Source organism: Petaurus breviceps, unplaced genomic scaffold (assembly GCF_028583685.1).
Source record: "Petaurus breviceps papuanus isolate PSGF00001 unplaced genomic scaffold, PetGlider_PUasm1.0 90617, whole genome shotgun sequence".
NCBI lineage: Eukaryota > Metazoa > Chordata > Mammalia > Diprotodontia > Petauridae > Petaurus > Petaurus breviceps.
The window spans coordinates 3,693,306-3,714,009 of NW_027187287.1; the positions used below are offsets into that span (position 1 = coordinate 3,693,306).

General features: G+C 40.3%; 1 protein-coding gene across 3 annotated transcripts in view; it reads left to right on the top strand.

The window, feature by feature from the left end:
* Positions 1-20,704, top strand: part of CEP131 (centrosomal protein 131) — a 58,470-nt gene that overhangs the window by 24,084 nt on the left and 13,682 nt on the right. The window contains exons 4-16 of one of the 3 annotated variants that reach the window (XM_069064082.1): positions 559-673; positions 1,064-1,191; positions 7,886-7,999; positions 10,835-10,993; positions 11,690-11,807; positions 12,504-12,620; positions 13,127-13,280; positions 13,655-13,749; positions 14,436-14,618; positions 15,694-15,885; positions 16,523-16,660; positions 17,582-17,707; positions 19,400-19,516. In XM_069064082.1, coding sequence (XP_068920183.1) covers positions 559-673; positions 1,064-1,191; positions 7,886-7,999; positions 10,835-10,993; positions 11,690-11,807; positions 12,504-12,620; positions 13,127-13,280; positions 13,655-13,749; positions 14,436-14,618; positions 15,694-15,885; positions 16,523-16,660; positions 17,582-17,707; positions 19,400-19,516 — 1,756 coding nt within the window. The remainder of the gene's footprint in view (positions 1-558; positions 674-1,063; positions 1,192-7,885; positions 8,000-10,834; positions 10,994-11,689; positions 11,808-12,503; positions 12,621-13,126; positions 13,281-13,654; positions 13,750-14,435; positions 14,619-15,693; positions 15,886-16,522; positions 16,661-17,581; positions 17,708-19,399; positions 19,517-20,704) is intronic. The other 2 variants (XM_069064083.1, XM_069064084.1) reach the window with 2 other exon arrangements.

A 20,704-nucleotide genomic window follows, 5' to 3' on the forward strand; every position in this document is an offset into this window, starting at 1 on the left:
TGTGTGTGTGTGTGTGTGTGTGTGTGTGTGTGTGTGTGTGTGTGTGTAAGAGAGTATTGTATTTCTCCTTGCTGCAACTCTGCCATCTTGGTCTCCCCAACATGTAACTTTCAAAAAAGTTGTGCTTGTCTGTTCCCTGCTAGATTTCTTTTCTCTTTTGCAAATGTTTTAAAAAGCTCCAATAATCCTCTTTTCTTTATTTCTTAGCAGCCTATCATTATCCTCCCTGTCCTTCCCACCCATCAAAAAAAAAAAAAAGAAAAGAAATTTTCATGGGGAGCCCCAGTTTCATGCCAAAGTTTGGGGATGAGATTGAAGTCCTGAGTCAAGAGTGGGAACCACCATTAAAGCCCCAAATCGTTGTCCTGTAGATGTCATATGTTAAGGCCTCTTGCCAGGCATGGGTTGCTAGATCAGAGCTAGGCAACAACTCCTTAGACTATGAGTATATAGGGTTCTGTTTTTGACTAGTGACTCGGCCTCTGCTTGATAGATTTCATTTTGTGTTTGAAATCTGGCTCTGTTCATTTTTTTCCCTTCTTTCTTCTCTCAACCCAGTACTGACCAACCCACAGATTTCCTGACCTTCTTTGACAGCAGCACTGGGGGGAGAAAGAAGCTGGCAGGTCTGTGCAAAACTTCACCTGAGAAGAAAACCACATGGAACGTTCTGGTAAGGGGATCCTTAGGAGTTTGAGTCGGAGATGAAATAGAACTGTTTGTCCCTCTAGTTCTAGCCCCCTTTCCCTAAGAAGACTTGATGTTAGGGAGTTAAGGGAAAGACTCTAACCTGTTATGTAGCATCTGTCTCTAGAAAAGGAAAAGCAAATACACATCAGACAATTTCTATTAAATATTTCTTATTGGAAAGAACTTTTCAGCTTGTTTGGCTATTCTTTCCACTGCATAAGGGCCAGTTGTAGCCCTCTCAATTTTGTGGATGAGAAACTCAAGCCCAAAAAAGATGATGTGCCCAAGTATTATACAGATAATTGAGATAGAGTAGAGGTTAGTGATCTAAATCCTGTCTTCTTACTTAGGTTGCCTCTGTGTTCCATAACAGGATGACCAGCCCCGAGTGTTCACCATCCCATCCAGTGCTCGAAGCACCAATACAGTTGACTCCTCAGTTGGTCTGAGGAAAAAAGAAGGCACGATATCCTTGGCACCTAACTTTACTGCCAATAACAGGTAGGGGCAAACCATGAAAACAGATCACTTTCTCACCCAAGGGAGAACAGCTAAATCAAGGATATGTTGTGTGGTGTTCACAGAGTAGGTATTGCCATCTCCCCAGCATAGTTTAGGTATAGATGGGGCTCTGGAAAGTTTTCTGTCACTCTTAAAAGTCATCCTTTCCTTGGGGAAATGAAGGTATCTTTCTCCTTCCATATGGCTCAAGTCTGAGGTAGAACTTGGTAGCATATTACAAAGGAGCAAGTATGATTTTATAGGCTCATGGACTTCTCAAATAACCATCAGTCAATCAGTCAGCATTTACAGAGCACCTGCTTTGTCCTAGATACTGTGCTAAGCACTGGGGATACAAACAAAAGCAAAAGATGGTTCCTGGCCTCCAGGAGCTCGCAAGCTAATGGGGGAGACGACATGCAAACACCTGTGTACAAACACACCAAATAGAGGATAAGTTGGAGACAACCGAGGGAAGGCACTAGAATTCAGCGGGATCAGTAAAAACTTCTTACAGCAGGTGGTATTTTAGCTGGAACTTTAAGGAGGTAAGGAGGACATGAAGAGGGAGAGGAGGCCATGTTTGGGAGAGTCTTTCTTACTAAACTTTGGGGAGTAAAACTACGCCAGTTACTTAGAACCACTTCACTAAATTCTTGGTGAAATAATCTTTTTTGGCAGAGACATAGGATCAGTCCTGATAATGGAAATAAGACTCATCAGTGAATTCTGCAATAGTCTAATTACATCTGAAATATTATGCTGAATTTTGGGCATCGCAGTTTAAGAAGGACACTCATGAACTAGAGTGCATTTAGACAAGTTGAGAGAGCTATAAACTGTATCATATGGAGGAACATTTGGAAAAATTGAGGTTATTTAGGATTAAGAAAGACTAAAAAGACATGATGACTATCTTCAAAACAATTTTTATAGTAGGTATTTCACTGTCATTTCTTTGATCCATTAGGTACAACATAGGAGTGTTTGAGTTTTACTCCATATAAAATAGAAATAACCTGAAACTCTTAACAATACTCAAAAATGTTTCTTATTTTGAAATAAATAAGACTGTATAAGCTAAAAAATTGAATAGTTTCATAGTAAAACATATAATTTCAGTTTTCATTTTAGAATAAGCTTCAATATAACTTGAAGTTTCATTGAATTAATTTCATTTTAGTTAAATTAATTATGTGAAAAATAGATCTTTTTTTCTATGATTTTTTTCTAGTCAAAAATAGTATGATTATAGATATCTAAGTATATATGTATGTATAGGTAAGTATATGTATGTGAGGGTGTATATATATATATATGTATGTGTGTATGTATATGTATGTGTTTGTGTATCCTCTCTTAATTGTAGCCTTCTAGGATGGGGTAGGAGAAAGGGGGGGAAAAAGAACAAAGTAAAAAGTGTACAGCAGAAAACAAAAGAAAACTTAGAGTGGAAGCAAAGAAAAGATGGACAGCTCTCAACACAATGTGTAGTATTTATTATATAGGCTTTCTTGAAATGGAAACTTATTACTGTATATTTTGAATCCTCTTACATTCAGCTGTGCACATGGCAATGCTTTTTTTTCTTTTTTTCTTTTGTATTTGTTTCAATATATGAGTTTATAATATGTTTCTTTTTCTTTTCTTATTGTGTATTTAAGTTTTAGCATTTGTCTAAAATAAAAAAAGAAAACAAAAATAAAGGCATAGCTTTACTAAATCAAAGATTTAATTACTGAAATATATCATATATTCCATTTTGTTTTATCCAATGACAGTTTAAACAAATATTTTATTTTTTTTCAATTATTTAAAAACTAAGGTCCTATTGCTTTCAGTATAGTATACTGAAATATTTATAATTACTCTAGCTGAATGAATGTCTTATCAAGAAAAGACTAATTTAAAAAATTTTTCATTATGCATTTGAAAATTTCAACAGAAAACATGAATATTTTATACAAAGAGGAAGAAAAAAGGATTTTATATATCATAAAACTATTACATCTCAGGGTTTTTTTAGGTATTTACTAAATTTAACATGTCACACTCCCAACACTGCTCAGCTTGTCTGTGTCTCCTGAGCTTCTTTCTGCTCTTTTCTGTGTATTGTAAAAATGTCTATTTGACTCTTCTGTTTTTAAAATCATTACTATCTGCCCATGTTTCCCCTCCTCCTGCCCCCATAAAAGTCATCTCTTAAAACAAATAAGTATATTCAAGCAAAATAGATCTGTACATTGGCTGTATGTGTGTCTCATTCTGAACCTCTTGTCAGTCACCTCCCAGCCAGCAGGTGGGAAGCATCTGGAGTTACGACTGATCATTGCATTGATCGGAATTCCTAAATCTGTCTTAGATATTTTTACATTAAACAAATTGTTTTCTTGCTTCTGCTCATTTCACCCTTCATCAGTTTATACAAGTTTTCCTAGAATTCCAAGGATTCTTTTAATCTGACCCTTTTGTAATTTCTCAAGGTATAATAATATTGTTATATGCAGATACCGTGATTTGTCCAGTCATTCTCCAGCTGATAGACCTCTCCTTTGTTTCTAAAGCTTTGCTGCCACCAAAAAAATGCTACTATCCGTATATTTGTTTAAATGGGTCCTTTCCTTGTTTTTGATCTCTTTGGAGTATATAGTAAGCCAGTATTTTATTACTGAGTCAAAAGTTATGTGTACTTCAGTGACTTTGGGGGCAAAGTTTCTAATTGCTTTCCAGAGTGGTTGGACCAGTTCACATCTCTCCTGTGCTAGCAGAGCATCTGTGTCCCTCTCCTCCCACAGTCTCTCCAACAACTGCCATTTCTGTTTTTGTCATCTTTGCTAATCTGATGGGTATGAAGTAGAACCTTGGAGTTATTTTAATGTGCCTTTCTTTTATTAGTGATTTGGATCATCTTTTCATGTGGTTGTTGATAGCTTACCTTCTTTTGGAAACTGCCAGTTCTTTTTCTTTAAGGAATGGAGAGCCTTTTCTTTTTATATATTTGGATCAATTCCTTTTATATTTTGGGTATCAGAGGAATTTGTTGCAAAGATTTTTTCTCCTAGTTAATGGTTTCCTTTCTAATTCTAACTACAATAATTTTGTGTGTTCAAAAATTTGGGGTATTTGGGGTCTGAGCAGCAGTAGACTGCTACTAGCTTTAGCTAGTATCTGGTACCAGGGAAGCACTACAGATTCACAGTGATAGACCTGTAGGCTTCCCTTTGGTTTAGGATCCCTGCCCTGGCTATTCCACTGTAGACTTCAGATTGGGCTAGACTTTTGAACTGAGACCCTGCTCTCCTCAGTGTTTGAGCCACACTGCTGCTGTTTACTTTTGAGCTCATTTCTCTTGTACAAAGCAGGCAACTGCTCCATACCACAGAATACCACTCGTGGGTGCAGGTTTCTTCCTCAGTCCTTCCAGTCTGTAACCTAGAAGTGGGGGAGTGAAAAAGCTGCAGGTTGGCAATGGTTTCTATACCTTGCATGAGGTCATGGTGCTCTGGTGTAAGACTGGGATTCTTTTTGCCCTGGTGCACAACCTCTTCAAGGGCTAGAGTTCTCTGCATGGTAGGCTTGTGGTCAGACCCTGCCCCAGACTTCTTTGTCTGTTTTCCTATGCCAAATTGGGCTGGAAAAATGACTCACTGTGACTTTTTCTTGGATTTCCCCACGAGGATTCAGTCTGGCATGTTTCTAAATCTGTCTGGAAGAGTTTATGGGGAGTTCACTGTATTTCATGTTCCTTCATCATCTCTGCTCTCTTTCCGAGCATTTTCTGTTAAATAGTGAGTCTTTTCCTTTGCAACTATGCTCAACTGCCTCTTGATCTTGTGTAGTTAATCTATTCAACTGGTCACTTTTTCTGTTTTTAAACTAGTACCAAATAATTTTGATTATTGCTTTATAATATAGTTTGAGATCCGGTACTTCTAGATCCTCTTCCCATTTTTTTTTTTTCCATTATTTCCCCTTGAAGTTTTTGGCCTTTTGTTCATCCACATGAACTTTGTTGTTGTTGGTTTTTTCTTTTTTTTTTTTTTTTTTTTGCTTTTTGGAGGGCAGTTGTAAATTACTTGCCCAGGATCAAAGGGCTAGTTTTGTGTGTTAAGTGTCTGAGGCCGTATTTGAACTCAGGTCCTCCTGACTCCAGGGCCAGTGCTCTATTCACTGTGCCACCTAGCCGCCCCTGTTGTTTTTTTTTTTTTTTTTCAATTTCTATAAAGTAGTCCTTTGGTAATTTGACTATTGTGGCACCAAATCTGTAAGTTAATTTAGGTAGTATGTCATTTTTATTAGATTGGAACAACCAAATCATAAACAATTAATATCTTCAATTATTTGTCTTTTTTTCTGTAAAGTGTTTTTGCATTGTACATTGCACATGATTCCAGTTTGTCTTAGTTATATTTCTAGATACTTTATACTTTCTTTCATTATTTTGAAAGGTAGTTCTTTTTCTGCCTCTTCCTGCTGGATTTTGTTGGTAATATGCAGAAAGGCTGGTGATTTTTGTAGGTTTATTTTATATATTGCTGCTTTACTGAAGTTATTTTAGGTTTTTAGTTGACTCTTTAGGGTTCTCTATAAGCTCTCTTATTTTCAGCAAAGAGCAATATTTTTTCCTCTGCCTATGCTTAATTTCCTCAATTTATTTTTCCTTGCCTTATGGCATTTGTAGACCTAGATCATTGGTATTAATAGAAATTCTTGCTTTGCCTCCTGATGTTATCGAAAAGTCCTCTAGTGTTTCTTCATTACAGATAATGCTAATTCTTTGTTTTAGAAAGATATTCTTTACCATATGTTAAAGACACGTCTACTCCTAAGCTTTTTAATGGTTTTAACATGCAGGACTATTGCATTTTCCCCAAAACCTCTCCTACATCAATATGTGATATTTATTGTTTTTGTTATTGACATGGTATGTTATGCTTATAGTTATCCTAATATTGAACCAACTCTGCATTCCTGGTATTAATTCAACCTGGTTATAGATAAAATCTTTTTAATATGTGGTTATAGTCTTTTCCAGTATTTCATTTTTTAAAATTTTGCTTTGATATCCGTTAGAGATCTTGGTTTGTTGCAAGGGTTCTTGAAAATTTTTGGACCCTTTCCCAATGTTTTTAAATGCATAAAATAAAATATATAGGATTGCAAAAGAAACCAACTATACAGAAATATAGTTATCAAGTTATTTTTTTTATATCCACACACTCCAGGTTAAGATGCCTTAATCTATAGATTTCTTTCTTTGTCTCTTTGTTTAGTTATCAGGACCATACTTGTCTATTTTCCTATTTCTGCAAGCAATTTATATGTAATACTGAAATTAAGTGTTCTCTGAATGTTTGATAGAATTTACTTGTAAATTGACCTGGTCCTAAATTTTTTTTTTTCTTTAGGTGTTCCTTTATGTTTTTTCTGATATTTTTTCCCCTGAGATTGGGTTATTTGAATTTTCTATTTCTTGTTCTTTCAGTCTGGGTGTTTTGTAGGTATCTATCTATTTTATTAAGATACCAATATTCAGAATAGTTTCTAATAATTAACTTTATTTCCTCTTCCTTATTTGGGAGTTCTTTTTCATTTTTTTTATGTTGACCAATTTTTGCTTTTCTCCTAAGCGCTGAATTTTTGAGGAGCTTGCAGCCATTGTAACTGGGGTCTATCACCTGAAAAAGTCTATAACCTATACATACATTGGCAGGTGACAGCATGTTGTCTTTAAATATCTGAAGAGCCATCATGTATAAAAGACTTATTTCATGTTGCTCCAGAGGCAAGAACCAGGATTACTGAATAGACTTTCTAGAGAAACCTATATTAGGTTTAATATAAGAGAGAATTAATAACAATTAGAAATGTTTAACACTAAGGATCCCCCTGCCTTATGGGAACTGGTGCCCCTGTCATTGGTAATTTTTAAGCACAAGATGGATAGTCTTTTTTAGGGATGCTATAAAAGGACTTTCTATAGTGTAACAAGTGATTGGACTAAGTGACATCTTTCTACTTCTGAGAACCTATGGTTCTAGGATTAGGGAGACTTTACCTCTCTGTACTTTGATCTCTCCATAGTATTGTAGTACACCATTTGTGGTATAGTCACTTGTTCATATATTGCTTGATAATTATTTTAAAGTCTTTTATGTGTCCATATTCTACATTTTCAACTAGACCCTAAATTCCTAAAGGATAGAGCAGAGTCCACTGCCTTGAAACCTCCCTATAATCTTATTTTCTACAAAGTATAATTCTACATATAAGGTGAGCCTGTGGTTTTATGGGCATTTAATTAGTTCAGTAGCAAAGGAAATCTTTCCTGTGAAGTAATCTTAGACCCTGGACCCTTAGGACATCACTATGGAGAGGCACAAGATAATTCTTTTTGCATAGTCTCCTCTACTCTTACAGTACCTAGTATAAAATTTTGCTCACAGTAGGCACCTGGTCTATGTCAGGGGTTCTTAACCTGGTGTCTATGAACTTTTTAAAAATACATACATTTTGATAACTATATTTCATTATAATTGGTTTCCTTTGTGATCTTGTCTATTTAAAAACATTCTGAGAAGGGGAGATCATAACACAAAATCAGTTAAGAACCCCTGATCTGTGGTGTTGACTGATGAAAAGTAGTCAGTAGTCCAGCCAGCTGTAATATGTTTCTCTCTCTTTTTTTTGTTAGGAGCAACAAGGGAGCAGTGGGCAATTGTGTTACCACCATGGTACATAACAACTACAGCACTGTAGACAAAATTCCTCCGCCTAAGAGCTCCAACCAGGCTGCTTCATCCCTCAAGTAGGCTTTCTTCTTATCCTTGACCACTTCCTGAAGAAGAAGGAGAGTTATGCCAGGAAGAAAAGAAAACCCTGTGTGGAGTCAGCAGTTAAACTCAAGCACCAGCAAAGCATAGTCCAGCAGTAGTGGAGGAACCAGTCAGATAATTTTGTTTTCAGGAGGTTCCCACTTTGAGGGAGGGTCAGCCTTCATGATACCAAGTAATCACTGAGTAACATAAAGACAGATACTATAATGAACAGTAGTTGTTAGAACCTCTAAGATCCAAACCACTTCTTTCTAGAGCTGAAGACAGATGGTCATAGAAAATAGGAATGGGGCTATTCTTTTGATTTGGGCCAATATCAACATGCTTAAATGATAGCCCAAGTCTAATGAGATGAGATTTATGTTTTGTTTTGTTTGCAGAGGGGGAGGCAGGGCAATTGGGGTTAAGTGACTTGCCCAAGGTCACATGGCTAGTAGAGATGAGATTTAATAGAGGTAAATGTCCTATACTTGGGTTAAAAAAGAAGTCATTGTTTACATGAAAAAGAATTAGGGATTTAGGATTACAAGTTCAAGATGAGTCACTAATGCAAACTTGAACTGCATTAAGTGTCTGGAATGTAGAAGGCTGTGGTATTGCCTTGATTAACCCCCATTTCCAGTATTGTGTTCTCTTCTGAGGTACCACATTTTGAGAGTGACATTGACAAGCTAGAGAGCATCCAGAAAAGAGCAATCAGGATAATGAAGGGCCTAGAGACTTAAGGAAGACATAGTAATCGTCTTCAAGCATTTGAAGGGCTGGTATGGCAAAGGAGGATTTAGTCTTTTTCTACTTGGCCACAGAAAGAAGAAATAGGAACAATGAGGCAGAGAGGCAGATTTAGATGTGATCTAAGAAAAATCTTCCTACAATTGGAGTTATCCCAAAGTAGAATGAGTTAGCTCAGGAGGTAGTGGATTCCTTCCATTTAAGGCCTTCAGATTAAGGCTGGATTACCACTTCTAGGGAAAGCTAAGAAAGGATTCTTAGTTAAGTACACGTTGGGCTAAATGACCTCTTAGGTCTCTTTTAAAACTGATATTTCATGAGGATAAAGAGGTCTTGTTCATGTTCAGCATCTGTTCTCTCTTATTCCCACTATTTTTTTCTTTTTTTTGTGGGGGAGAAGGCAGAGAAATTGGGGTTAAGTACTCGCCAAGGTCTCACAGCTAGTAAGTGTTAAGTGTCTAAGGCCAGATTTGCACTCAGGTTCTCCTGACTCCAGAGCCAGGTGCTCTATTCACTGCTCCACCTAGCCCCCCCTTCCCTCTATTCTTATTCCTCCCTTGTCCCTTTCTCTTACCCCTCCTGTAAATGAGTAATAAGATTTTTCTCTTCAGTAGAGTAGCTTACCATAAGACCCCTTTACCGGAGGAGGAAACCACCCCTCAAATCTACTTGTTGCTCTAAGAGCCTCTATTACTTTCTCTTTCCTCATTCAATGTCTGAGGATATTCTCCTTTATCACTCTGGTCAGTGAATTTATGCATGATACAGTTCAGTATAATTAACTGATCAGCAGCACCTGAGACACTCTTAGACACTGGCAACCAGTCAAGATCTAAATAAGGGTCTTTATTGGATTGATAAAAGGGTCAGTAAAGATGCTTAGAAAAGTGTTTGTTCCCTAACTCCCCTTTTGAACACAGAGGAGAAATCTGATAGGAGAAGAGAAGCCTGTTCCAAGATTAGTCCCTTCTCCAACTATAGTAGCAGCGAGAACTTCTTCTAGCAAAAAGCTCCCCCCAAATCCCCAAAGGTTGACCAGGTGTTGATCAGCATCATAGAGACCACAGATACCATCTTTATAGAAAATGGAAATTTTCTGCCTGTGCTCTTCAGAAGCTTTGACCTTAGGTGGAGTGTGAGTCTAAGACACCACATTGCAGCCAGAGGTTAAATGGTGTTTTTGTATTAGGAGTCACAAGGGTTATATGAAGTTGTTGGAAAGAGGTGTACTGCCTGTTTATCCTACTTTCTTTTTAGAGGTTTTTAGAGTTACCAAGTTTCGTTACTGTCCATTTTGAGGTCCCAGCAAGTAAAGGTTTACAGGCACAGATATTTATAGCGGGACTTTTAATGAGAATGGGCAACAATTTTTTCCCATATATATCTTGTCTGCCTTGCTGTTTTGATTGTAGTCTCATCATTATGACTGGCAGGTAAAAAAGTAAGGGGAAAACTCCCATAGTTGAGACCCTTGTCCTTGAAATTTACCTCAGGCAGTACAGAACCCTCTATTGGTAGGCATTGTCTTCTCAGCACTAGAGACAAGGAGTGAAACTAATGATCCAGAGGTCAACTGGAATCAGAGAGCGAAGAGTCCTTTGAGGTCTCTGAGGTGTTGAGATGGTTTGTTTTGTTTTGTGGGGAAGGGGATAAGTTAGTAGGTAGTGGTAGTTACCAGATCAAAAGAAAAATTTTAAATATGCAAAAGAAAACAAAAATAAGTACAGAAAAGCATACAAATAGAGCAATTTTTACATGTTTTAAAAAAAACTAACAAGTTCACAGTATTGTATACATTACTCTTTCTTGTTTTTATATTTAAACGTTTGCTGATGATTATGTTTATAACCAAAAAAAAAGAGAAAATTTAACATGAAAAAACACTTAGTTTTTTTCCAACCACTAGTCTTATTTATTCTCTGAATTCCTTTGCTCAGCCATTTAGAAAAACTCAGCAAACTAGCCAGTCATTGTTCCTCCTTCTGCAGTTATTGGCCTGTAGGCAGGTGCTACAGTCAACTTCCTTAGGGCAAAGAGAGCCCTGTGAAAAAATTTGATGCTTTTTTTTTCTTTAGCAATATCATCAAGGCAACCACCAATGAAGACAGTGAGAGCAGCAGTTTCATGAAGTCTCAGAAGAATTTATCCAGTAATAATAATGTGACTCGGAACAATACTAGCAGCACAGCAGGACTGCTTAAAAGGAAGGAGGTAACAGAAGAAGAAGCAGAAAGGTGAGCTGAGCCCTCTAGGAAGTAGCTAGGGAGAGGATTCTTGGGATCAGAAGGGCAGCAGGTGGGTCTAAAGCACAGTGGGGAATTATAGAAGTGGAGGGAGATGGGTAAAGGGATTGTGTCTCTTAGAAATTGGGAAGACAGAGGGTGTGAAGTATGGACAGAAAGGTGTAGGCTAGGGCCTTTCAGATGGTGTTGTCTGTCTGTGGCCCACAGATTATGGATGATGAATCAAAGATTTTTGTGGTCCTACTTTATTCAGTAATCCCCTAGGTCTGGCTGTTAGCTTTACTGCTATTCACTTGTATCTAGATATTTGGAAACGAGTGGGAAGGAAAAGAAATAATGAAGAGAGTGATCAAGACGTGATAGTTTATCTCCTCTAAGAAGCCTTTCTTCACCAACCCTCCCAAATTCTGATAACTACTTTGTTTGTATCTTCTCTCTATTTATATATAAATTGCACTATATTCTCAAGTTCTTGAGAATAGACAGTTGTGATATATATTAGACTATGTAAATCACAATTAGATGACATGTTTTTAGACTTGTGACACACAGGCATATTTTGTATAGTTGGATATAGGTGTTAGAGAAATCTGAGAAGTGATATAGTATTGAAAGCTTTTTGTGTCATTATAATGAGGAAGCCAGTGAGCATCCCATCTGATCCAGACCTTCTTTTCTTTCTTACAGGTTTATCCATCAGGTAAATTTGGCTGCCATCACCATTCAGCGCTGGTACCGACACCATGCACAAAGACATCAAGCTGGGGCATCCCTCCTGGAACACCTGCTAACATCTAAGAGAAAGGTCAGTGTGAAAGGTCATGAAAGGTCCTGGATGTGAGCCCATACCCACATAATTTACAATCCCACAGGATATCAGAACCCCAAATATTAGTAGTATAGGCTGCATTTCTTCAAAGTGGCAGATTCTGGGGGTGGCAGAAGCTAAAACTCAGAAGTACTGTGTACTTAAATCACCACACATAGTTACAACCTATATTGCCACCCCCTCTCTTTTCTGCTGGATCCTGATTCTGACTGAAGGAACAAGACTAGCATTGTTTGAACAGAGTGACAAGATCTGGTTGGGTGGGGCATAGCTTCTTGGCCTCATTCTCTGTAGGGCAACAGTCACTAAGGTCCTGGGCCCTCTTAGTGATGGTATTTTCTATGAGAGGGTTGTCTAAGGGACTGGTTTGGGGTGATACAAGTTGTTGTTTTGTTTTGTTTTTTTTTGCCCTAATGGATTTTTGAAATCCAGAGATCACAGACCATCTTAGAACTATAAGGCATTTCAGGCCTTCTGACATTGTAAAGACTCTCTGTTGTTTTTAGCTCCCTATGTCTTCTGCAAATCAAAAGAGTACTAGGATTAGGGGCATTGGTTTTAAGGTGACCCTTCCCAACATCCATGCATTACTTGCTATATTACTTAGGAACTTAATTTGTTCTCAGGAAACTTTGCCTTAAGAATTCATTTCCTATTCTATTTGTTCTGTAGGAGAGACAACAAAAACAGTTGGAGGGGAATGTCCTTGACTTGGAGCCACGGAAAGATTTAGAGAGAAAGAAAATCCGGGAAGAGAAAGCCCGGCAGGCCAGACAAGCTGCTATTCAGGTAGCCTAGCTACAGGATGGATCAGAGGCCAAAAGTGTAAACATCTGGGCTCTAATCTGTTTTGGACCAGGTTATTCTTGTGGTATACCATTCAGCATAATAGTCCTAGCATATGAAAATCCACCCACAATGGCTAAAAGTGATAGTGTCTACCAGAAAGGAAAGGTTAGGAGAGCAGTCTCTTATTTCACTCATCTGGGGACAGGTTGGCAGTAGGTAAATGTTGCAGACAAACTATCACATATTTTTTCTAAGCTGTACCACTAACCAAAAGACAGCATCTGGGACATTTAAGTCAGGATTATGTTCCTTTGGGAGATTGTTTACACTGAAGTCACCTTCAACGGTGACTTCTCCTATTTACTGTAACCATAAAAGATGACTTCCCCTTCCATTTTCCTTCCTAAACACACAACAGGGTATCTCAGTGTAGTGCTACTTGCAGGAAATGGAGGGACTCTTTCTCCCTGATTTATGAATTGCTCACATATACCCTACCATGGCAGGAACTCCAGCAGAAACGAGCAGCGCAAAAGGCAGCAGATACTTCACTGGGGCAGCTGAAGGAGACCAGGAAGGCATCAAAAAAAAGGCCTGTACAGGCAACCTCCCCAAAGAGTGGGAGCCTGGCAAACAGCACCATCAAAGCTAACAATGCAGGTGAGTTCCTTAGATAAACCTCAGAGCTAGTAGAGAAACAATACCTCAACTGGAGTATTGAGGTCAGAAGTCTTGGGGATCCCACATTGAAGCTCCCCTGGCCCTGACTTAAACTCATTTAAGCTCTGACATCTACAAAGGCATAATCCCTTAGACTAGATTTTTGGGGGGATTATAATGTCTCATGATAAGGGTATCTCTCACATCTGATACCCAGTCATTGGCATTCATGTATGCCCTGCTCCTTCTCTATGACTTCTTTTGACAAAGCCTTAGATGGCTGATAGGCAGGAAATGACTAATAGGGCTCTGAATCTGAATGTTAGTAGTACATTCATTCTAAACGGTTGATGATGTTATTTCTTATTTTACAGGTGCCAATTTCCATGCTACAGATCCAGAGGAATACTTCCACCCAGTTGCTGACTCTTCCCCAGATCTTAGTAAATCTCTAGAAGATAAGCCACAGGTCTCTTTTCTTGGGGAATCTTTCCTTCCCCACTGATTATCATGTGCCATGAGGCTACTCTTGCCCAAGCCTGACTTTCATCATTCACCATCTCCCCTGCTTCCTTCCGCTGTGACATTAATAAGATTCCCAGTCTGTAGTGAGTGCTATTGTACAGCCAGAGAGCAGGAACCATGGTTCTGTGGCTACTCCTGTGTGCCAAGTTTGGTCTTCTCTAAGGGAAAGTGGCAGCCATGATGATGATGGCATATGTTTGTGCAACAATTTTTAATACTCTGTCACTAGTGGCCTCACCCTGTGAGGTAAGGTATGAGAGATATTAGGGTTCACATTTTACACATATAGAACCTGAGGCTTAAAGTTTAAGGGACTTGCCCAAGATCCTACAATTATTAAGTGGCAAAACCAGGCCTCTCTTAGTCCAGTATTCTTTCCACTTCACTACCCTAAATGCCTCTTCTTGACCTATGAGTTTTTAAGAAAATAAGTGAAGGGAAAAACCTAATCTTCAAACTTATAGTACATACTGAACTGTTCCAGAAGTCAGCTTCACCTATCCAAAGTAAGAGAGCAGACCCCTGACTTTTTCTTCTCGGACAGTACCTGGCTTAAGTGCTTTTGGTGTGCTTTTGGTTGGTTACCTAGGTGCTTGTTTTCTTTCTCCCTTTTCTCCATACCAAACCTAGGACATAACCTCCCATGAGGTTGTTTGTGAGAGCCTGGACACTGCAGTCACAGCAGCCAACAGACCCCAGGCCAAGGTGACTCTTAATGAGCTGTTGGAAACCCTGAAGCTGTTAGAAGAGGAGCCAGAGCAGCTGACCGAACCCAAGACCTATAAAAAGGAAAAATATTCCTGGATTGATGGGGTAACTAGAGGGAGTCAGGGGGATTCCCTGAAAGCAATACATATCCCTCTTCAGTCCTCCCCTTCATAGCACCAAGATCTAAAGAGATCTAGATCCAGAAAGGACAGAGTATGGGAGGAGATAAAAGGAATTAGAATAGAATTGTCACTGATCTTTTATCTTTGGCTTGGGGGGGGAAGGGGCATCTGACCTAGTGGAGAGCAGGCTGGGGCTAGCCTTATAAGGTTGCTCTAAGAAAGCATGATGATGACTCCCAGCCTGTTTCCCTAATGTCTTTATGAAATCACTTCTATCAGCCCAGTATCAGTAAGCTCTGGGCCAACAGGAAATAGTGTTCCTTTCTCCCCCAACTTCTTACTGGATCAGCTCTATATTAAGAAACTCACTGAAGTCCCTCAGTACCTCTGCATAGATTCCCAACAGCATACAAGCGTTTTTAGATCCTTTCAGTCTGGACAGGCTTTGGACCAGCTAATGAAGGCTGATCACTAGGTAATCATCCCCTCAGACATGGAGGGGTTTCATCCTGCATCGTGGTTCTGTAGCCCTCCATGTCTTAGTCATCTGACGATCAGTCTTCTAATGATGGACCTCTACAGACTTAACTAAACTAGTCCTTAGGTGACAGACATACAGTCCAAAGCTTTTCAGCTTGGAGTACAAGGAAAATAACAGTGGTGTTAAATCAGCTTTGTTTCCTCACTTGCCTATTCATCTCACATTAATGGTGGCAGCTTTTCTAGGGACTTGTGTGAATTTGTTCACATGGAACCAGATAGAGAGAGACAGCGGAGTTTACTTTTCCATTAGGTTCTAGAAAACATTTTAGACCTTCCAAAAGCAAATCTCTAGTATTCGAGACCACTGCTGCCTCTCTGCCCTTCTTTATTGTGACAAACAAGTACAAAAAATGCAGATTACTTTACAGACCAGCAGGCAGATGCCTCTTTTCGGGAGTACTACACTATTCTCGTGTGATCTGTGAAAAAAAAAAAAAGCAATACTTCCTTTGCTTCCCTTATCCTATACCAGTTCCATTCTAATTCTTGTCCTTTTCCTCTTTCCTTTTCTACAGGAAGTTGGCTCTAACTCCTTAACAGCTGACAACCTAGAAAAATTTGGGAAACTGAATCCACCACATGGAGTCCCAGAGGATGGGGCATTGCTTTCTGAGGCCAAGCTTCAAAGTATCATGAGCTTTTTAGATGAGATGGAGAAGTCAGAACAGGAGCGACCCCATTCTGTAGCCTCAGCCCCTCCTCGGGAGGTGAGCCTCCTTTCTCCAAAGCCCCAACAAAGGAATGAGTGAATTTCATTGCTTCTCTGGGGTCAGGTCCAATGGAAAATTGTCACCAAGTGGATTCTTGCCCCATGCAGCAGAGGCAGAGCAGTGGGGTCATAGGGCAGTGTGTTAAAAGATGGAATTACTGATGTAGCTCAATTTGGTGTGTGCTCAGAAAATGTAGTCATCTTAATATTAACCCAAGCTAGATGGAGCGAGAGTGTAGACTTATTACATACTTCAAAGTTAATAGCACTTTTAAAAAAGATAGACTAGCTTAATTTATGCTGCCTCCTCTTTCCTCTCTAAAGGGAATAATCAAGACTAGAATGAATTTGGAACACTATATATATATACACACACACACACACACACACACACACGTATATATACATACATACATTTACACACACACACACCCTCCCTCATTCTTACATCCTAGCCTTTCTCTATCATGTTCTGGACTTTATTTAATTATGTTACCTCTGGTTTAGAGAGCGATTTATGGGGGGTGGGGAGTTGGAGGGAATGGGCAAAGGCAGATGACATGCTCAGTTGGATCTGAGGAGAGGTTTCCATGAGAGATGATGCTGGTGTAGCTAACCTTTACTGCTTTCCCCAGGGAATCTTGACTGAAGAAGACCTAGTCCACCTGGATCAGGCATCGGCTGTGGCTGCTGAGGTCACCGGCTCTATGATGAGACTGAAGCTGGAGGTGGAGGAGAAGAAGCAGGCTATGGTGCTGCTGCAGACGGCACTGGTGGGTGCCCCTGGGTAGAAGTGGCCAGCATTCTTAAGGTCTCTTGGAACCAGTTTGGGGGAGGTTAGTGTGGACCTGTGCTAAGGTTTTCCCTGTGGGAAGGGAGTATTTCATTTTGTGAAGGTGTTTTGGTTCCCTCCATGTCACAGATGTTCTATGTTCTGAGGAAATGTAAGGAAGATGTGTCCCATCTGGTAACTAGATTAAAGCAAAAGAAACCAGGCCTATACTTCTGACATCAGACAGTCTGGACTATGTTCTGTTCTGAGAGAATACTAGAGGTTCCACCACCTCCCTTGGTAGCCTGCTACAGCATGTAATAGGCTTTATTCTCAGGAAGTCTTCACTCAAATCTCTCCAGTACGAGCACAGTGTCTGGCACATAGGTGCTTAATACATGTTTGTTCATTGATTTATTGCTCTCATGTAAACCTGCTTCCACCACCTCTGTGGGCCTGTCTGCCCAGGGAGGCTTAACCAGAGGTCTAACTTAATCCCTGGGGTGGTTAGACCATTGTGGGAAAGACTGAACCCCTAGAGTGGTTGATCAGGTTTGTGATTTAATGCTGCTTCTTGAGAAGATTTGCAGGAGAAGGCATCCTCTGCCCTTCATTAGAGAAAGGTTAGGAGTAATGTGTCTCATAGGCCTTTCTTTCTTGTTCAGCATGTTAACCACTTGCATCTCATAAGCAGGGAATCAAATCTGGGCAAGTTTCAAGACAACTTTTTTTTTCCTTAACATTTCTTGGTTTTCTTTTATTGCTTCCTCCCACTGTGAGCTCCAGTAGAATTAGAACTCTCTAGTTGCCCCATGGTCAGCCCCATCTCCTCTGATCCTGGCCTCTGCTCCTTTAATTTGAACCCAGGTACCAGCCAACCCCCCCTCCCTCCCATCCTCTTCCCCTGAAACCCCATTGACAGGCTCAGCAGCGAGAGCTTACTGTGCGGAACGTGAAGGAAACAGAGAAGGAGCTAAACCACCAGCTCCGGCTGCAAAGGGAGCAGTATGAAGCTGCTATCCAGAGACACCTGGCCTTCATTGATCAGGTAACCCTGTGTGCTCATGGCAAGTAGCAGGATCTAGTGGGTAGTTTTGGAATTGAAACTGAGAGACTGTATTGTGGATCTTGGCTCTGCCATTTATTTTTATGTTGATTTGAGGGCATGTCACTTTCCCTCTCCCAAGTTTCATTTTTCCACCTGCAAAATGGGAGGGTGATCCTTATTCCTGCTTCAGTCAATCAGCATGCATTTATTCAGTGCCAGCTATGTGCCAGGCACTATGCTAGGCACTGGGGATATACACATGAGTAAAGCAGCCCCTTCTTTCAAGGAGCGTACATTCCGTTGGGTGTGGCAGCATGCACATATATAGGTATATTCAAATACCCAATTCTTGGAGGGAAGGCACTAGCAATTGGGTGGATCAGGAAAGGCCTTGTAGAAAGTAGCGCTTGGGCTGAGCCTTGAAGGAAACCAGAGATTCTCAGAGGCAGAGGTGAGAGAGGAGTACATGCCAGACATGGAGGACAGCCTGTGCAAAGGTATGGAGGGAAGAAATAAAGTGCTGTGTATGAAGAACAGGAAGAAGGCCAGTTTGACTGGCCTATGACTGGAAGTAATAGAGAGCCAGTGGAGTGTTTTTGAGAGGGGGAGTGATCTGAGTTTTAATGAAGCACCTCATCTGGAGTTTAGGAAAAATCACTTTGGCAGATGTATGGAGGATAGATTGGAATGAATACAAACATGAGGTGGGGATAGAAGATGTTAAGATGCCTCTTGGAGATGGAACTAGGGTTTTTTGTTTTTGTTTTAAGTTCTAATGAATGCATATGTCTCATATCCTCTCTCCTTACTCCTGACCCATATGTACTGCACAGGTCAGGACAGCAGGGACAGTCAGATGTTGGGGCGGGTCAGATATACACAGGTACTTCTTGATTAGGAAAGGGTTGGCCAAGTGCAGAAGCTGTAGGAACTAGAAGTTTTTTGTCTGAAATACATACTTTGAATGTGTTCTGGAACAATAACCCTACCTGCCTATAAGCCCTGCTAAGGATTCTGCTGAATATTCCTTTGGGGATGCTAGCAGAATAGGGTCCAGCAGAAGTTTCTGGCTTAGCCATTCCAGGCTTGGAATATCCCACAAATAATAGTCACTCTGAAGAAGAGAGGAGCCAGGGCATGACAAAAAACACAGGGGAAGCCACCTCAGCAGGAAGCAAGGAATGAAAGGGGAAACATTGGCTCTGAGGCCTCACATGCTGAGGATCCACAGGATTCCTGATTCTGCCCTGTCTCCCCAGCTCTTACGAGGCTCACACTCCAGTCCATGGGGGCCTGAACTCATATGCCACAGCAAGAATTTGGACTGATGAATCTGGTCTTCCTGTTTCCTGGGTCCCGGTTTATTCAGCCCTCCCTGAGGCCCGCCTTCTCTCAGAGATATTTCTCATAGAACCCTATTCCCAACTCAGGGATAAAGATTTTCTTGGGACATAGTGTGGAAGGGCTGTTCTCAGGGAGCTCACCCCCAGGGACAGGAGGCATTTCTGTTTGTGTAACTCACTGGGACATGTTTCCCTCTCGTCTCTGCTGGGGTTGCTTTCTGGGTTTCCCTTCCTCCTGCAGCAATTGTGAGTTAATCTTGAAGTTAGGGGAGTATCCACTCAGTACCTTTCAGTCCTGAGTTAGCAGCTTTACCCATTGGCTTCACCTGGTCCCCTCCTCAAATCTCAGCTGATTGACGACAAGAAGGTCCTGAGTGAGAAGTGCGAGGCAGTGGTAGCTGAGCTGAAGCAAGTGGACCAGAAATACACAAAGAGAATCACCCAAGTACAGGAGCAGCATGAAATGGTGAGACACTCAAAGGGGTGGTTTCCTTGATGCCACTGTGGGCAAGGCTGCAGGCTTGCCCACACTGACCTCTTCTCTCCTCACCTGCCTTGCCTTTGCTGGCTCACTTCTCTTCTGGAAGAGCCTTCATTCACTGATGCCTGTATCCCTTCTTTCCCTTTTCCTCTTTTTCCTTAGGTGTGGTGTGCCTTCAGGCCTTTGTGTGAAGGAAATTTCTACTGTCATGTCTTAGCCAGGATTCTTGGAGGGATTGAAGGGGCCAGGGGTGAGCCTCAGAAGGTGGCACCTAGGAAACCCTGACTCCCTGCCCTGGATGATGTATATCACAGCCAAAGCCAGCTGTGAGAGCAAGATAGTTTCATAAATATTACCTGAGGAATGCTGGGACTTTTTTATGATGATGGGTGAATTGAGAGAGCTCACAACTCAAGTTTGCATACTAATAAACTGATCTTTTTTTGCTTGGGGAAATAACTTGAGTTAGATGAGAAGAAATCAGGAGAAGAAATTAAGAAAGACAAATTTCAAGAGACTATAGTAATTTAATTTCAATCTATGCTGAATAGTAGTTGTGTAATTTATGTAGATATATGCAAATTTTATACTGATGTACTTGGTAGATTTCTTAAAGTATTTCATAAACCTCAGTACTGTTCTCCAGTTTCCTGATGTGACTCTCTAGTGGAGTAGCTATTAGATCCCATTTTTCACTTCATCTCTGTCGCTTCTTCCTCAACTCTGATTAAAGCAAGAATTCTTAACCTTGGATCTCTTTGGCAATCTGATGAAGTCCATGGACCCTTTCTGAGAAGAATGTTTTTAAATGAATAATAAGATATACAGGATTACAAGGAAACTAGTTATATTGAAATATAGTTTTCAAAATATATATTTTTTAAAAACGGTTTTACAGATCCCAGGTTAAAAACTCCGGGCTTCTAAAGCCTTGTAATTAAGTAGAGGACCTGGGAGCCCTGGAGTGGTATTTATTGGTATCCTTTTGTGGCACCTCTGTCAGAGGGGCTGTGGAGAGTAGGGAGAGATACCTCATGACCTTGTCCTCTACAAGAGTGTCCCGTATTTTCCCAATGCATTCCTTCTTGCTCTATTGTTCACTTTGGGGAGAAGGCTAAAGAAAGTGACAAGGATGTGGCCATGGAAGAACATTGCTTTAGGGAAAAGGCAGGA